The sequence below is a fragment of the Hirundo rustica genome, chromosome 4, assembly GCF_015227805.2.
Source record: "Hirundo rustica isolate bHirRus1 chromosome 4, bHirRus1.pri.v3, whole genome shotgun sequence".
NCBI lineage: Eukaryota > Metazoa > Chordata > Aves > Passeriformes > Hirundinidae > Hirundo > Hirundo rustica.
Genome location: NC_053453.1, coordinates 24,722,673 through 24,740,760, shown reverse-complemented (window position 1 = coordinate 24,740,760; position 18,088 = coordinate 24,722,673). Strand labels below are relative to the sequence as shown.

The 18,088-nt window shown below is 40.3% G+C and overlaps 1 protein-coding gene across 4 annotated transcripts in view; it reads left to right on the top strand.

The window, feature by feature from the left end:
- ST7 (suppression of tumorigenicity 7) overlaps window positions 1-18,088 on the top strand; it is a 141,193-nt gene that overhangs the window by 52,153 nt on the left and 70,952 nt on the right. Inside the window, exon 1 of one of the 4 annotated variants that reach the window (XM_040061974.2) lies at window positions 3,700-3,727. The exons of the other annotated variants lie outside the window; for them this stretch is intronic. Within the exon in view, the coding sequence (XP_039917908.1) occupies window positions 3,715-3,727 (13 nt within the window). The 5' untranslated portion in view covers window positions 3,700-3,714. Of the gene's footprint in view, window positions 1-3,699; window positions 3,728-18,088 lie in introns of those variants that run through there. 4 annotated transcript variants of the gene reach the window in all.

Genomic DNA, 18,088 nt, shown 5'->3' with positions numbered 1-18,088 from the left:
CAAGAAAATGGAGGTGTGACAAGCTAGAAGAGAGAAGAGAGTCTGCCACATGGGAGATGCTGGAATAATAATTTCTCAAATTGTGGATGATTTGGCGAGTGTGAGAGCTAAAATCTCATATGCCAAACAGATACATGTACTGTATATGTGTAAGAGAGGGGGGAGGATGGGAGAAAGGGATGCTGAAGGGGGCAGGTATGAACAGGTTTGATGGTGGATTTCTTTATCCTTCTTTATCCTTCTTTATCCTTCTTTATCCTTCTTTCTCTTCTTTCTCTTCTTTCTTTATCCTTCTTAAAGAGTGCTGCCATTCCCATGAAGAAACCAAGAGACATCCTTAAAATGGAAACTAGAAATGGTTGAAAATGCTGGAAATGCTATTTAAGTGATTTTAGTTAATCTGGCCATTTTAGAAATTAAAAACAAGACATCAGTCTCCCTTTATTCCAATATGTAGATGAGAAGGTAGGTAGCAGATGATTTTGCCTTACTAAATGATATCAGATTCTTCTTAACTTAGAAATGAGAATTCATCATGCCCATAGAGCCCTGCCCCTGCTTGGGGTGGGAAGATGGGGCAGGGTCTCTAGGACTAGGGTCATGCTAGAAGCTGCAGTGACTGAGATGATCCAGGGGAGGGGTTGACAAAAAACCTACTTTATTTTCAAATCTTTTGGAGTTTGGAGTGGAAGAAGGCTCTGTTTTCCTTCCCTGATGATGGCTGATGATTTCTTCTGTGATTTTCTCTAGGTCTGTCAATCCCAATTGTGGTCTGTTTTACTGAAAGTACCAATTAAGTGGCTGAGCGTTTGCTGTTCTTCCCAGATGGTTCCCTCTTCAATACAGGAAGCAGTCTGTGCTGTAGGAAAACAGGCAGGCGCCCAGGCTGTGATCTTGCTCCCAAGTCGCTCAGCCTGCCCTTTGAACCTGCACTAGTAGTAGGATGTGCATTAACAGTGTAGTGAGTAGGAAAGAGCAGAACTGGGGCCAGGTGGGAGCTGGGGACAAGAGAAAGTGCCTGATGCTGTTTTGTGTGAGCCTGGCTTTTTCCTAATCTTCCTGGCTGTTCAGCCTTGATGGTAGCAATAAGCCTGAGTACGAGCTGTGCTTTCCCATGGGCTGCCATGCTACTTTCAGCTGCTGTGAAAATTAGGTATTTCCATTTTTTTCCTTTCTCTAATGAACAAATGAGATGTATTTATGCCCTACATAGTGATGCCTCCCCTCCTTTTAGCTCCATTTATTGGTAAGATCCCTTTCAATCCATTGCTTCCTTTAGGTCTAGCACCTTGTAGTTCAGGGGAAATAACTGGAAGTCTCTGCATATTGACAGAATCTCCTGCAGTTTCCAGCTGCAGCACTGGCATTTTTATTCAGAACTTGGATTTCTGAGCATAGGCTTATTCACCCATTCAGCATCACTAGTATGGCCCTACAGATATAGGGCACAGAAAAAATTTACTCTGCAAAATCTCTTTTTTTCAGAATGTGTGTTATGAACTTGCAGAAGAGCTACCTCAATTTTCCTCCCTATTTTTCAGAACTCTAAAAATGGCAGTGGAGAAAATGGCTGAGCATGCCATGTTTCATGTGCTATATGATCACTTTCAGCCTTGTGTTTCAGGTTCTTCCTGGGCATTTAGTCTTTACAGTCCTCAGCTGTACAAAACACAGTGCTCCCCTTTCTATTACAGACCATATAAGCATGCCAGAGAGGTTACCTGAGCATAAAAGGGTGCACTAAATTAATTCAGTAAATCTATAAAAATATATTTATCAGCTTCTGGTGGACAGATCTGATTTAAAGAGCACAATTTGCTACAGAGAGGGTTAGCTAGGTGTCTGGCATGAGTGAGTCAAAGTGTCCGAGCTACAGGTAGCCAGAAGATATTTCAGTTAACAGGCACTGAGTATTTTGAAAGTAGATATAAATCTCTGAAGGTAAAAGGCTTAAATATTGTTTTGATACAATTCCTGAAATGGTTAAGAAAGATAAGTAAGACCAAAACAAGCCTACCCTCTCGGTAGTGGGAAACAGTTATCTATGACATGGCCTTCAGTTATTTGGCATGGAGCAGTCTATCGTATTTTTGTCCCATACCTGTCATTTCTTTGTTGCTCATGACTGACTCCCAGCACTGCACGTGCTTTGGCTGATCAGGCTCAATCTGATGCACAGTGTATCTTAGACACCAGTTACTCATTTTGTCTACTAAAAACACATCTGACTGGTCTTCAGGCTCCATGCTATGGCCACTCGGGTTTGTACACTTGGAGTTCATGACATTTTCTAGGAAATTGGTATGTTATTTTGTTAAGTACCTCATTTTGACTTTGCATCAAATCCTGTTAGGTAGGTTTTCTCCTAAGCGAGATTTTCTGATCTCTGAGTGGACTGACAACAGCCATCTTTAATGGGTAGGGAAGAGAATTTGGTTCTTCAGCTACAGCTTCGCAGCTGGAAGCACTTTCGCCCCAATAAATCTCTGGACAGCATAAAGCTGCTTCCAGTTCCAGTCACTAATTTCATCTGCTTCAGACAAGATTTTCAAGTTGCTTAGCAGCAAGTGCCTGTGGTGAGTGCAAGGTACCTGCCACGCCTGCAAAGCAGCACTTGCTTAAAGCAATGGCAGAAGTTTATGCTGTAGTTATTTATATCCCTAATTTTGTGTTCTCTGCTTGTTATTGTGGTAGTTACTGGATAAAAAAATAGGAGCATGTGAATATGCTAACACTGTATGTTGTAAACATTTTACACGTGCATACAATGGGGTTTTCTCATAGCTAGTATGTAATAAAGAAATTTTTACATTACATCCTCTTTCAGGTAAAAGGCTTGTTCTCAGTTGTGGGTTTCTATAGTCAGTTTTCGTTGTTGGTATATCATGAGAGGAACCGAGTCAAGGCTGTGAAACATAAATTTGGAACTGAAAACAGTAACTTTAAATGCAGTAATTTCCCAAGCAAAGACATTTTATTCATATTCCAATCAAATTTAGTTCTGATCAGCCAGTGGATGTTTTCATTGCTGAATCCTACTTTGGTTCTTAGTATAACTTCAGATTACAGAAAGTCAGTGATTTTGTTATTAATTTGTTCTTATTATTTGAAGTAAAACAGTCGATTACAAAAAGAATCATTTTCAAAATTGGCTGATTGTTTTAAATAATTACTTTTTAGCAATTCTTTTTCATTCATCAATATTTTAGCTGAGCATAAATGTAATACACCTTGGTAAAATACCATATAAGACATCTCGGCTGAGGTGCTATTTGTAGGCTTAGTTTATAGTTTTCCATCATAACTTGAATGTTATTCTGTCACCATTAGGCAGGATCCTGGATGGCATAGAGAACTGAGTCAGGGGAAAAGATGTCTTTTCTGAATAAAGGTAGTCAGGTGCATCCTGAAAAGCTACCAATCAGATAATCATTTGGATAATTGCCTTCTCCTGTGGGCTGGGAGTGCTGAGTTTAACCAGCTGCATTTATCCTTGAAATAATGTTGTGTGTGTCAGTCACCCAGGGTGGAGTTGTTTTGTCCCACGTATGTGAATGTCCTAGGCATGTTCTCTTCCTGCACTGTCCTTCTCCAACAGCAGGATGCCCTGGGACAGGGGCTGGACTATCTGGCTCTTAAAGTGTTACCCTTTTGAGTCATCTGTCATTTGTCCTAGTCACATCTTTCTTCAGACTTGAACATTGTGTGTACAAGATGATTCCCTTGGGTGAGTGTCTTCAGTATGTGCATGTCAGAAGGAATACTACATTTTTAGTCTTTGCAAATCATTTCAGATGTGCTCCTAAATATGAATACTTTGTGTATTTGCACTTTTAAATGCAGGTGCTTTTAAACAGCAGTGCTAACTAATTTTTATTTGTGGATGGTGACTCAGCTGAAGAATTCAAGATATAAAAGGGTTATTTGGGGCTCAGATCAGTTGCCTAAATGCGGCAACTAGAGCCATTTCAGATGCCCTGGAACATAATTCACTGGGCCACCAGCTCTTAGGCCCTGGGGTATTCTGTGTCTGCTTTGTGTCAGTGTGTCAGCTGCCCATCTCAAACAGCTTTGGATGCACCTGCTTAGACAACCAAATCAAGCTCTCTTTGTCATCAAGAGTTGTCATTTTTATATTCTAAAGAGATCCAGTCATGATAAGTAACGTGGAAATCTCAGATTCCTGCGTAACTGCTGGTTTTGGGGGGTCATTTGTTTGTGTTTTGTTTTGAACAGCAGAAGAGTGAAAGTCACAGTGATGGTGACAAACTTGGACTCTGGCAAGGCGTATGTGTCAACTGCTGCCGTGATTAACAGTGGCTGCTCAGCAGCACAGGCTCAGGGCTTGTGGAACATGCTGTACTCAAATTATCTGGCTTAGAAATGCCCTCCACTTGCCATTTGCAAGCAGGGACAGAGAGAAGACAAACATTTCTTCGCCTAAATATGGAGCTTGTTACAGCTTAGTTGCTTGGCAATCCACTTGACTGTAAAATAAGCAGACTATTAAGCAATGCTACTGGTTTCCTTCCTTCTATGGCTTTGCAGGATATTCTGTGATCTTTGTATGGTTCCAGCCTTTGCAGCCATCTGTTTAACTGCACTGGAGATAACGTACTGCTGCCACAGGTCTGTTTTAGGGGAGAGAAGCTCGCTGCATTTTCAGGTGTTTCTCCTGTCGGTTTTTTCTGTATATGACACTGCATTTCTATTCCCACTGCTTCCTTTTCTTCTTCTAAGCTTATTGTCAACATGTTGGTGCTATCTATAATTACACTTTGCACTGGGAGAAGGGGAGACACTGAGTATGCCTGTGCCACTGCCTGTGCCCTCCCTGTAGATTTTCATGTATTAATGATTGCCATAGATTAATATAATGATACATCTAGATACCTTCATTGTTTATTTCCCTTGGACCAGAAAAAAAATAACTCTTTCTCAACCCTTTATTGACTAAATACTAATTCTAAGTCCTTCCTTGGTGGGGAAAAATTGAACTAGCTGCTGTCAGAAAATCCATCCATTTCCATATCAGACTCTACTTTTATAGCATGAATTTAAATTTATTTCTCTCCAAAGGTTCTTAGCCTTAATTTTGTTATGTCTCCAGGGTGCTAGTGCAAAACAGGATGTTCTTGTTAGAAATTCTTTCCTTGAAAATAACACTAAACAGAATTTCAAGAAGGTGGCATAATATGTGAGAAAGGGTAATATATTATTCTAAAGTGTAAGAAAATGTTAGAAACTATACAGCTATGTACTAAAAATCTACAATATATATAAAAAGCTGAAAATCTTTAGGCATCAGAGTGACTGGCTTGTTCCCAGCATCTGCACTGCGAGAGAGATCTATAAAAGGCGGAAATACAGAGAACACTAGTCAGTCAAGCAAATTATTATTCTTTAACAACTATTTCATTAGTAAAGATTCTTTTGAAGTATATTAACACCAAATGAAATGAACTGAGCAGATGTGCAAAGTAAAGAAATTGGCTCTGAAACAGATGGGTTTTGTCTATCAGGTCTCTCTTTGCCTGGATGATGCTTTCTTCCGTTTAACGTATATGACTGTTAACCATAGTCAACATGCAAGGGAAAAGGTATCCAAGAACTGTTCATTCTGCTGCAAACATTTAATGATTTCCCCTGCATAGCTTACCACTATGATGGTGACTGCCTTCGGGAGGCAAAATTAGCAACATAGCTTTACCCGGATGTATTTTGGAATTGCTGTCCCTACCAGGGAAATGGCAGGGGCAGCAGATTGCTCAGGTGAAACCCTAGTCCTGTTAGCATCAGTTGCAAAATTTCCCTGGCTTCAAGATGAGCAGGTTGGTTTCCCCTCTGATTCCTGTCTGAGATCAAACACAGAGTCAGTGTTCATCAGTGATTCTCTCTATATAAGTTTTCAAAAATATGAATTTACTGCCTGCTGTTTAGCACTGCATTTTGAGACCCACAGTGGAAAGGATGCTGAGGTGTTAAGCAAAATTTATTAGACAAAGTAATCTCAGATCACTTGTTACAGTTGGGGAAAAAAAAAAAACCAAACAAGTACGTTTCCAACCTGCAAGCCTTTCTGGAACAGAAATCATGTCACTGGCTCCTGTTTCCTCTTGAGTCATAGAGCCTTCCTTTTGGACCTCAAGTTTTGGTCTGATTCATGTTGTGGTGGCAGAGCTTTTATGATTGTGATGGCCTGAAGACAGAAATGAAATTGAGAAAGACATTACAGTCACTTCACTAATTCTTCACCAGATGTCATTTCATCTGTTCAGATTCTGGGATTTGTTTACATTTTCTTGAATCTGTCCTTTTTATTTGGGTAAAATAACAAACCAAATATTGAAATACGATGGCAAATTGCAAAGGTTTGTAAACATGCTTCGAATGAGCAAAATGAGTATTTAGGCAAAGACTGGGTGATTTTGGTGGGTAAGAGCTGCTGAGTTCTATTAATTTCTTTGTATCTCTGCTTTTAGTCCTGTTTCATGATAGGCAGACACCAGTCCATGTACTGCAGATACAGGCAATATGTTCTGCATACTTTCTTTTTGTCAGTATTTCATGTTTTATGGTAACATGACTAAGAAAACCCAAACCCAACAAATCGGCAACTGGGATGTTCTGGCCATTCTCTGGAGTCCCAATTCTCCTTGTGATGTGCATTTGTGACTTCATTAATAAAGCCTCCTTTATTAGATATCCAGAGTTACTCTTCTATTTGTTTTATATTAGAAAGCACCATTATTATGCTGCAGTCTAGCAGCTGCACTTAATCCCACTTCAGAAAGTGGCTTCAGACCAGACTAGAAACCTAAAGTAGAGCATCAGGATGAGCATAAAGAAAAGGAGAACCAGAGTTTTGGGGTGCACTTCTGTCCCTTTAACTCTGAGTGTGTCTGTATCAAAACTGACATAATATTAGGCTATTTGTGCAGGTTTTGAAAGAGTTTTAATTTCTGTTAGGTGCTTTGAGGCAAAAGAGGCAAGTGCAGAAGATGGTGTTTTTTAACTTTTTATAAAATTCTCATCAAAATTATGATGATTTTGATTTGTTACAGGATTTTACAGTGCTGTAACTTATAAACTGAAAGTAATATCTGTATCAAAATAGATAATACAAGTAAATTTGTTGGAAGATTTTTTTCATTTACTGGTGTATGAAGGGCCAGAATATAGCAAGTACATTACTGAAAACTTTCCTCCAGAAGAGATAACAGAAAAACAGATTAGGAAATAACATCCCATCAGTAAGATAGGTTATCTTTTCCATTTAATATGAGGGTATCTCAACACAGTCTTTTTCTCTTCACTGGGAAGAAAAATGTGCTTGTTAGGGTCTTATTTTAGGTTGACAATGTCCTTTTGCTGTGAAACAAGACAGTAAATTATCCCATTTTTTGTGGTTCAGAAAAAGAGATGTGAAAATACTGCTCAAGACCATGAACGTAAAAAACCACTGAATGACTGCACACTGACTTGTATGTATTACTGGGTACAGTGCTGTCCTGGAGCTTTTCCTATTGGAGCAAACAGTTTTGGAGCAGTTCTTGAATTAAATGAAACAACTAAAATGTCATGAAACCCCTCAGTTTAAATAATAGTATAGGCAAGCACTTGGTGCTGTGCACAAAGGTTTAGCTGCTCAGCTGCTGGTCCTCTTAGTTGGAGATGGAAAGGTAAAACCCTGGGCTGGAAATCTGCTCCTTGGAGTCCATCTTAATCATAGATTATTTGGGAAACTGCCTGGAGAATCTGTGGCTTAACATTGCATGAAAGTGGAGGAAGAGGAAAGAAAGCTGAAAAAAGGAGAAAAAAAAATACAAGTGATTTTTGGCTTTTCTAAGATATATTCTAACAAGTACTCTTTTGGCATTAGAAGGTGGGTTATAATATACCCTGTTGTGTCACTCTTTGAATTGTGAGGCAGAAATGAAGTTACATAAAGTGCAGCACATGTGATGGATGAGATGAATGTTCGCCATGCAGTTGTGTTGGCCCTGAGTTGTGGGTATGGACATCTGCAGCTGCATCTCTGGTCCAGGCAGCCCTTCCACGAAAGGTGCTGTGCTCAGGCAAGATAGTCTGCTGTCTGTGATAGAGGAACAGAGTCAGACCTCAAGCCCTTTGGCACTGAACTGGTTTTAACCTCTTTCTAAGCTCTTTTTAAAGGAAAGAGTGATGTGGCTCTCTGATTTCCCTGGTAGTGCAGCTGAGTAGCTGAATCTGTTGGGCTGGTGTAGGAAATGGCAGTACCTGGAGTATTTTAACACAAAATCTAGGAAGAGCAGGCAAAAATACGGCATGTAGAATTTTCTAACAGATAGACAGAAGTGAGGGCAAATAGATGGCAGACTCTGATTTCAGCATCCATCAGGTTTAGGGGCTCCCTTTCAAAGCAAGGTTCAGTAGTACAGAGGCTGCTCTGCCTCAAATCAAAAGAAGCAGCTGCTGCTGCATACCCAGGTTATCTCCGTGAATTAGCACTCCAGGAATCCCACTGCCTTCACCCCACCAGGCAATACAAAAATCAGTTATGGACTTTATTCTTGCAATAGAGCCTTGCAAGTGATGGTTTCCTTTTCTTTAACAGGGTTATTTTCCTTCAAGGTTAAATAAACTTTTTCCTTTGAGTTCTTCCTTTAAATAAAATAAACAACTGTATTTCCTGATTATATCCCTATGTACTTCAATTCTGTTCGTCAACCAGTTCTTTGTAGTTTTTTCCCAGCCTTTTTAGCTGAACTATGGGGAAATCTGATTTCAGGGAAAGCTTTGCAAAATAATTTACTTGGAAATTGTTCTGTGTCAGTGGGAACTTTGACTAGAGTTTGGCCCACTAGTGTTCGTTACACGTTTGGCCCATCATTGTTTAAAATACGATTAGATTTTAGAAGTGGCAACTGCTGCTGAACTCTTCAGAAATGGGTGCTGTTATCTATTCCTGTCAGAAAAGACAAAAACAGGAGTTTCACACTCTGGCTCCTTCTCTCTTGAGACTGTCTCCAATGCATTCGGAGGGGAGGGGAAAGAAGAGAGGATAAATCTGCTGTGCTATGTTTGAATGACATTGCAGATTGAAACTAAATTGAGCTAAATGGCAGAACGAATAATTTACAAGTCAAAGAGGAGGAACTGCACTGGAGGTAAGGAAGTGGATGCACATCACGAAACTGGAGGCAAGAAGAGGCCTTTAAACCACGGCAAAATGGAAGAAAGTGAAGATGGCCTTGTGAACTGGACACTGGTGTGCTGGGGAAATTAACTTACAAACTGTCGGTGTGCCCTGGAGAGATGGGTTAAAAGGACTGAGTTATTTGTTCCTCCATGTGACCACTTCAGGTATTCTGATGTACAGACAGCACTTTGGTTCCACTCGTGCTGGCCTCAAGCAAAAGATCATAATGGGCCCCTCTGCTAGCACAGGCTCTGCTTTCCCTGGCAGCTCTGTGCAGGGCTCCTGGTGATAAACAATTCTAAAGAAAGGGGGTATAACTGTAGTGAAAAAATTTCTGTCTGCTCAGAGAAAAACAGACAGTAGTGGTCTGTGAAGAAATAAAATGATACCTTTCAAGACTGTCAGTAGAGAATCCAGATGTTTCATTTTATTTGTTAATTTTGCTTTCCTTTTTTCTGCTTATTCAATCAATTCAGTGAGGATTTGGCAGAAATTGCTCAGCTCCCTATGAAATAAGTGTGAAACTGCAGGATAAAAACTCTGTTTTCACTTTGCAGCTGAGCTCAAGGCAAGCTGTGCTGCTTTGGTACCAGTACAGTCTGCATGGAAGGAGGTTCTCCAGCCCTTGAGTCCTTGTCCACTTCAGTGAAAAGGTCTTTTGTAAACCCTCCTCAGGAGCTTGTTTTCAAACACCCAGGCAGCAGGCTGTAACCCAGGAGGATTTGCTTTAATTATTCATATGAATATCTGTGCTATGTATTTACTTGTAATTTTACCTCAGTGATGCTCAGCTTGCCTAATTCGGCAGAATTTCCCAAAACTTGAGTATGAGAAAAATGTCAGTGGCCTTCTGTGGCGCTTCAGTTCTCATCACACATATCCATGTAGTCAGCATTTTCCCACAGCCAAGCAGCATTGACGGCAGTGCAACTAGCAGATGGGGCAGAGAGCTTTAGTTTTCTAAACAATGTTTTCTTGCCTTTTTTTTTTTCTTGCTTTACCTCAGAGGAACAATCAAGCATAGGATTAAAAATGTTTCCTTGTTTTTGAAAACCAGTAAGAGCAAGATATTTTAAATTGCAGCAAAAACAGCTGCAAGTCGTCTTCCTGGCTCTGGTTTGAGACTAACTAATCTCTGAAGGATTTACTTATTTGGTGGTTTTAATTTAACTTGGGAAAGCTGGCAATATTAAATTAAATTGTGAAAACTCCAACAGGAAAAAAAAAAAAAAAAACCACCAAAAAAACCCAGCTTTAGGGAAAAGATAATGATTCTGTGCTATTTATTTAATTATCAAAAGAAATGAGTGTATTTTATGAGCCATAAACCTGCTGTAGTTTCCTCAGGAGTTTTACTTTTCAGAAAAAGGCAACCACCATTTTGGAGAAGTATAGTAGCCTATTATAATATTTCCATTTCAAAAGGTGCATTTTTCCCACAAAGGCATGGTCTTAACTCTTAAGGTAAAAAAGGCTGGATTTATTTATTTAATCTAAAAATTAAGTGTCCTCAAGGCAAAGAACTTGTTAATGGAAAAAAAATATGGGTTTTGAAATACAGTTAAGTTTGGGGGTTTTTTTTAATGTTATGCTTCATGGAGAAAACTGTGAATGTTTTTGGGAAATGGTAAATTCCTTTCTTGACGTATTCATACAATAATAAATCTTGCTCCACTACATGTCATACAAGTATATTTTTTAATACAGCAACAAAATGGTAACATCTCTTGGTACCATTTCAAGCTCACAGACCTATGGTATTTCCTGCCTTTGGCTTCTGCTACCAGTATGGACTCTGAGCTTGGCTTTGCTGGCAAGCTGCGGTGTGCTGTTTCCTTTGGGCAGCAAAGCCTTAACAAGCCCAGATGGTTTTCCCTAATTCCCCTAAATGATGATGTTTCCTACTTTCAAAGTTTGGGATCTTCTTGCTCAGTGGCAGCTCTTCACCATGGGAAGGATTAATTGCATAATATGAAAAAGACCTCTTTCAAGGGACCCATTCTTTAATAGTGCCAATGTTCCTGGAGCTCAGAAAAACCTCTTTTGGGGAGAGCTGTTTTTTCTTTTTATAAAGTAACAAAGAAAACAGGGCGATCATAGCTAAATACAGGGAGACCTTAACCCAGCATAGTAGGTTGTATGTAGTCATCACTTTTTCTCCTAAAAATGAGGTTTTTAGTCTGCAAGGCTGTATTAGTGTTTTGTTCTAATCACCTTTACATACCCTCTCATGCTCTATTTTACCTCTCAGCCCCTTTATATGTAGAGAAAAGCAAGCAAGTCTGCTTCACAGGCCGCCACGGTGTAGAGTGCCGTGCTGACTGGAACAGACTGGACCTAGATCAGGTCTGCAGGAAAGTACTGGATGTAATGCCTTCTTCTGGATACAGTCAGCTATTTCAGAGGGTGACAATACCAGAATCAATCCTTGGAAAAGGCCAGAGCAGTTTCCTTTGCCGGGGTTTAGGAAGGTGCTACATGCAAGTGAAGAGTCCAGTGTGTGGGGGGGGCAGAAATCAGTGCAAAGATCTCTGCTGCTTTTGCTCACAAAAGGTTACTTAGGTCTCTTCCCAAAGCACAGTCAGGGATCCAAAAGCCCAAAGCGCTGCATTGAAAGACCGCAGGCAAGCCAGCCATGAAGCTGGGAGCAGAAGCTAAGATCTCTTGCAAGTTCCATGTTGCTCCAGTATTACATACCCCTAAGCACATCTCTCTAATGGGTATTTCTAGCCAGAAAGTCAGCTGCCCTCTTGGTGGTATTTCGTGCTTTGAATAATGAGCAATAGGGGTTTTGTTGGTCATTTAAATGCTACGGTTCCAAGTGCTTAAACACACTTAGCAGGTCCTGAATCTCTCTGTTTCAGAGCCAAGTGGCATTTTGAAAAGCATTAAGTTAAGTAGTCTCCTACAATAATTTTGCATTCCCTCTTTGAGCTTTCTGTACCAGAGCCCACTTTGAATATATTGCTGTATTGATTTTGGTATTCTGCCACTCTCAAAGTTTTGTTCTGGATTTTTCTGTTGAAGCAGTTGCTCATTCACATGTGTGTACAGAGGGGAATTGGCTCCATGTGCCACACACTTGGAGGTCACTTTCCTCTCACTCTCCCTCAAAGGCAGGATAGAAAGTTAGCTCCTGACCACAGGTGTAGGGACAACTGGGAGTGGAGGGGAGGTCCCCCAGCTGTTGAATCCTTTTGCACTGGCATTCCCCTACCCAAAAAAAAACCAAACCAAAAACCTACAAACTTTTGGTACCTCATTTAGAGACAACATGGCAAGTTTTAGCTTTATAGACAGTTTTTCCAGGGTGATCTAAATAGGTCAAATTAATGGACAGCAGAAAAAATTCCAATGCAGTGTTTATCATAATTAACCACCAGCATCTGAAGATTAGCATAGCCATGGTCACTAGTCCTAGATACATTAACATGACCAGAAGAGGAACAAGCAGATGCAAGAAAACCACAGCATTTTGATGGGCTGTTTTTGCATCATGGCCTTCTCTGTTCACCAGGTGCAGTGATGTTTGGAAATCAGTAGAAGCAATGACCACCACATGTGAGAGTCGAGAGTTTTCTCTCACACAGAGTCCTGTACCAGGGTTAAAAGATGAATGGAACTTGCAGCTTTTTGGTCTTTAGAGATGTTTATTCAGTTTCTTATCTCAAGGTCCGCATGCCGCTAACACCTGGCTTAACTGGAAAACACAGCTGGCAACAACGCCAGCCAGAGAATTCCAAGGTCTGTTAAAGGTTTCTAGTCTAATTAACTCTTAAAAGGTAATATATTTACAGTTTTGTGCCAATAATCACTACCTATTCTAAACACACAGTTTCTGCATCAAACCCATTCACCAATGCCTTTGTGCCACCGTCACAGCAGAAAATGGAGAAGAAGATGAGACACCACCCAAAATCTTCCATCTTGCTCTCATCTACCGCCATACTAAAAACCCAAAACTACAAATTTTCACCCTGTGACAAACTAAACTACTATTTATTTCAAATCTTTGTTGCTTTTAATTCATCTCTAAGTGCTGGAAATTTTCCCCATGGACTAAGGTCAAAGGCAGTGCTTTCCTGGGATCCCAGCCAGGGTCTCAGACCTGCCCCAGGGCAGTTCGAGGAATTTTCCACAATCCCTAGACTCCAACAACCACATGTGCTCAGGTCTTATGAGCTCTAGAGAATGGAAAACTGAGCTCCTGAGGTTTGTCTCACCTTGGTGACACTGCCTGCCTGACCAGACTTTGAAAACCACTTCCTAATTGTAAGATGTTCAGTTGGAGCCATCTTGGCCTGATTTTTGAGGAAGTCACTCCAGTCACTGTCAAGGGGGGAACTTGCAAAGAGGATCTTCAGCCATTACCTGCCTGTTTTGAGACCCAGATCTGCATGATGCAGTGGAAGGGAAGAGTTGCTGACAAGCCATACTTCTGGCACACCCTCCCTTTAGCTTAGCATCTTTCTCACAAGTCAGCGTGCAAAAAACTGCAAAACCAAAGGCACAGACATAATCACAAAGGGAAACACTTCTGGGGTTTTTTTAACTTTTCTGTATCTTTTCTGTGCTTTCTGTATCATCATTTCTCTAGAATCCAGCTACAGTTTGATATGGTATGACATGCAGAGTATTTCTCTAGAGTTATTGACTAAAATGTGGGGGTGTGCTCTTCAGCTCCTTGATGTCTACCTGAAGAATTCAGACAGGTAAACGAGTGTTTACTTTTACACATTCCCTTCTGGATCTAAATGTGGGAGCTTCCAAATACTTGAATTTTCAAGTTAGAGATGATACAGTATGTGAGTGGGGCAAGAACAGGGATGAGAACACAGGTTGCATTAAGTACCGTGCAGGTGTTGCTTCTCATGCAAGTTTCACATCTACCAAGGGTGGCTAAATTTGGCTAATTTAGTCCTGCATTTTTCACTTGACCCTCCATGATGGTTGGCTTTAGAGGAAAAGAAGCGTGACAGTAGCTGGCAGGTAACTCAACAGTGCTGGGGTTAACGTGTGATGGAGGTGGGGATGGTGTGTCTGAACAGCCTGATTGCTGCCACAGGGAAAGCACCACTTTGAGTCCTGCCTGCAAGTCCTGCCCCACCCCTCCTGTGCTCCCTCCTATCTGCATGAGGAGAATCACCTCTGGAAAGAGTAATTTTAAACAGAAGAAAGGAAAGTTAAAGAAGACACTTTTGGACAGAATGCTATTTCAGTTATTTTCAGCCAAGTCAGCCGCAGTCATGTTTGGAATTAAAACCATCAAATATTCAGTAAGAAAAATAGTGGGTGTCTTGCACTGCATTTTCCTCATGGGATGTCATCAAAGGCTAAACCAAATAATGTCATTATTGTTAATGAGGTAGACTAAGTGGCATTTAATTTGTCTTCTCATGAAACAAAGCAAACTTTAAAACTGTGGACAGTCTGGTTTTGTCTAGCGAACACACAGGCCCTTTAGAGGAAATGCACTGGAGAGTGACTCACTGCCTATGGGGGACAGGAGGACCACCCCAGCCACAAGATGACAACTTTTTAAAAGTCTAACTTCATGCTCCATATCCATAAGTTTGTGTGAGAGGGGTGCTCCCTCAAACTACACTGCATCATTTGCTTTGCATTTGGTTAGAAAGTTTTTCTCTGGAGCTCATTCTACTTAAAAACTTTATTATGCAAAATTCTCCCCTGATGTTTGTCTCCTCATCAGTCAGGTCCTGAATGCAGATTGCAGTTCTGTCTGCAGAGTTACTTTAGAGCCTTTTCCATTTTAATAAGTGTTGGGTATCCCAAGAGACTGGTAGACAATGGAGATTATACAGTACTTGTCAAACCTGCTGCTGTGCTTTCTTTGAAATACCCCAAAATGGAGGCAAAGAGGTAAAAGTTTTCTACTTGCATTGTCTTCTTTTTCTTTTGGAACAATTACTGCGTGAGTCACGCAGTGTTAAGAATATTTTGAAGGGGAAAGCTGATTATTAGATACATAGCAATAATGAATCACGCTTGATGGAAAAATAATTTTCCTCTTATTTTTGTGCCATATTACCCAGGCCATCAATTACTGGAAAAAACAATATAAACCCCTGCCTCATATAGAAATTTATCATAGGTTTAAATTTCCTAGGGAGAAAAACAGCACGAACACCATATTGATTTTGTAAGTAGATGAGTTTTCAGTGACAGGATAATGATATCAGCTATTGTACATCTCCAGGGAATTTTCATTGTGTTACTGGCTCTAATTATGAAAGTGTTTCCTAGTCACCTCTATTCCAAGAAGCACCTTTCTTGTATGCAAAGAGAAAATGCATCTTAGAAACTCTCAAAACAGATTTACTATATAGAGTCAGGCTGCCAAGGTTAGGACTGAAGTGTCTGGAATAAAATATTTCTTCAGAATTAAAAAGAAGTTAAGAAAAAGTTAAGAAAATTAGTCAATATGCAAATTTCAGCCCAGTTTTCTGACTTTTCTTCATTGCTGAGACAATTTCGTTTGTTGCCGAAATCATGGTCCTGTCGCTGCATGCCTGGGAATGCAAGCAATGATGGACAGTGTATCAAATCCTGCCTGGAACAAAAGGAGGCTGCAGGGCAGCTGAAGGTGCTTTGTTCATGTGTCTCTTTTGTCTCAGCATGGGAATAGCTCTTCTGAGAGATGTTCCTGGGTAAAGGGGGAACCCATTGGATATTTCCTCTTTTGTGCCATGCTGGTGAAAACTCTTTGAATGATTTGTCTCTCTTGAGTAGATTAGCCTTTGTTATCTGTGGCATTGGAATTAATCACTGTGGCAAACCTTTAGTTTAGGGCATTCTTTACACAGCTAATGAACCAACATCGAAAAGATTTAATGGTGCAGTTACCTCCCTGAGTGTTGCATGAAAGAAGAGCATTCCATACCCTTTCCATTGAGAGAGCTGTACTGATCTGGTACTGGAACAAAAGCCCTTAATTTTCTTAAATGACTCCAGATAATTAGTTTTAGTAATTGGCTTTAGTTTTAATACGGCTTTGAAAGGCTAAACCACATAAATCTGTGTAATGCCTCAGAATAATCAGCAGTTAAGGTAACAGGTGTGTTTAACTCCAAAAAGGGCGCTTGTCCAAACTGGATAAAGTTTAGTTACATCAATGGTTAGTTGATGTTAAGAGTAATCTTGAAATAGGGATTTCTTTGAACAATTTGGGGTGCAGAGTGAAAAATAACATCTTTCGTTGCAGTACGAAAGTACATTTTTGCAATGTTTAAGTACATTTTTGCAATGAAATACGTTACTATTGATTTTCAGTAGAGCCCAATTGCTGTGCACCCTAAATTGGAGATCTAAAAGATTTCAAAACATCTACCTGATAAGCTGTGCAACAGCCATACTCTTGGCCTACTTCTGCTTTCTCTCACAAGTGTGTATCCAAGAGAAGGCAGAAGATGTGTCTGCCTGGTGATACTCTGCAGTCTGAGAGACCTTTGGGGAATCCATCTTCATTTGGTTGGTGTATCACATCAGGATTTCCTTTGCTTTTGTGTTTGGTAACTCAGTGATCCACGTGCTGGTATTAGAAAAGGGGTGTGATTAGAAAAGAAAACCACAACCTAACTGTGAAGGTGTTCCCTCCAGTATCTGGACTGGTTCTGCCTACAAAGACATCCATCACAAATCTGGGAGAGCACTTTCTCATGCAGTGCAATGCTGAAGTAAAAATTAAGACAAGGACTCAGATTCCTGAAACTAAATCTGCAGGGGAGGTGTGTATAATGACAGTGTTTCAAATCAATTTGCAAGCAACCTGGTTTTAAAAGAATTAAACCTGAAAGTGTTGCAAGAGGCTTTGACTGACAACCAAGCAACAACGTGACTTTATACATCCACTCTAAAAATCCAGGTATTAATATCTCTACTCAACAGGTCATTGCTCCTCCTTGGTGCCTCATTTCTTATTTGACCCAGTCTTTCCTTTCCATTTGTATATTATTAATATCACGAGTCTGCTTTTTGCATTAGGCCTCTGTGATGGTCATAAAGAAATGCAGTAGTTCAATACCCTATAGCTAAGGGCTGCAAAGAAAGTGGTTTCTCGCTTGTTTTCTTTAAATGGAAATGCTGTGGGGGTTTTGTTGGTTTGGGTGGAGGGAATGGGCAAGGTTTTTTAGAAGGGTTTCTGCTGCCAACTATTAGCAAATCTTGGTGTTCATGCCACATGCTCTGCAATTAACAGAAGCTGTGTAATTAACTCATGTCGCCACTGCATTGTAAAAGCAAGAGCAAATGTCCCTGTCCCTTGGCAGGGGCAACCATGAGACAGAAAATTTGCATTATAATAGTGGCTTGCATTTGGGAAAGTTGATCTTCTTTTCTTCCTATTTTTAGTCTCCCCAGATCTACAAGGTAGGGAGTTCATGATCTCAGACAAGTGGAATAGCAAAATACTGTGCTTAGGTCTAGTTATACTAAGTTGGCTTTAGTATTTAGACTCCCAAGAGAGAATGTTTTCCTTGGGGTAGGTATAGTTAGAGTGCATCTTCTGCCTGTATGTCTAACTTCTCTGTTCCTGAGACAGTGCAACTGTTGCCCATAGCGGGACATTCTTGGAAAATATAGCTGGGAATGGGAACCTTTAGTTGCACCTTTTGTTAAGGGTTTAATAGTTTGTGAGAAAATGCTTTGGGGTGTATTTGATAGCAAAGAATCACTTCTGGACACCGTCTCTTCCCAAATGACCAAAGCTGTTATTGTTGGCAGTCTTATTTCTCCCAGTGAAAAGGTACTTCTGACATGCAAAGCATCTCTTGCTGAAGTAAAAATAGCCGTTGTTTACATTCATGTTGCCTGTGACATTTCTTGTGTCTTTTTTTTACTTTTGCCGTTCTTGCCTCTTCATCCTCTTTCTACGCGTGATAATTTTTATTG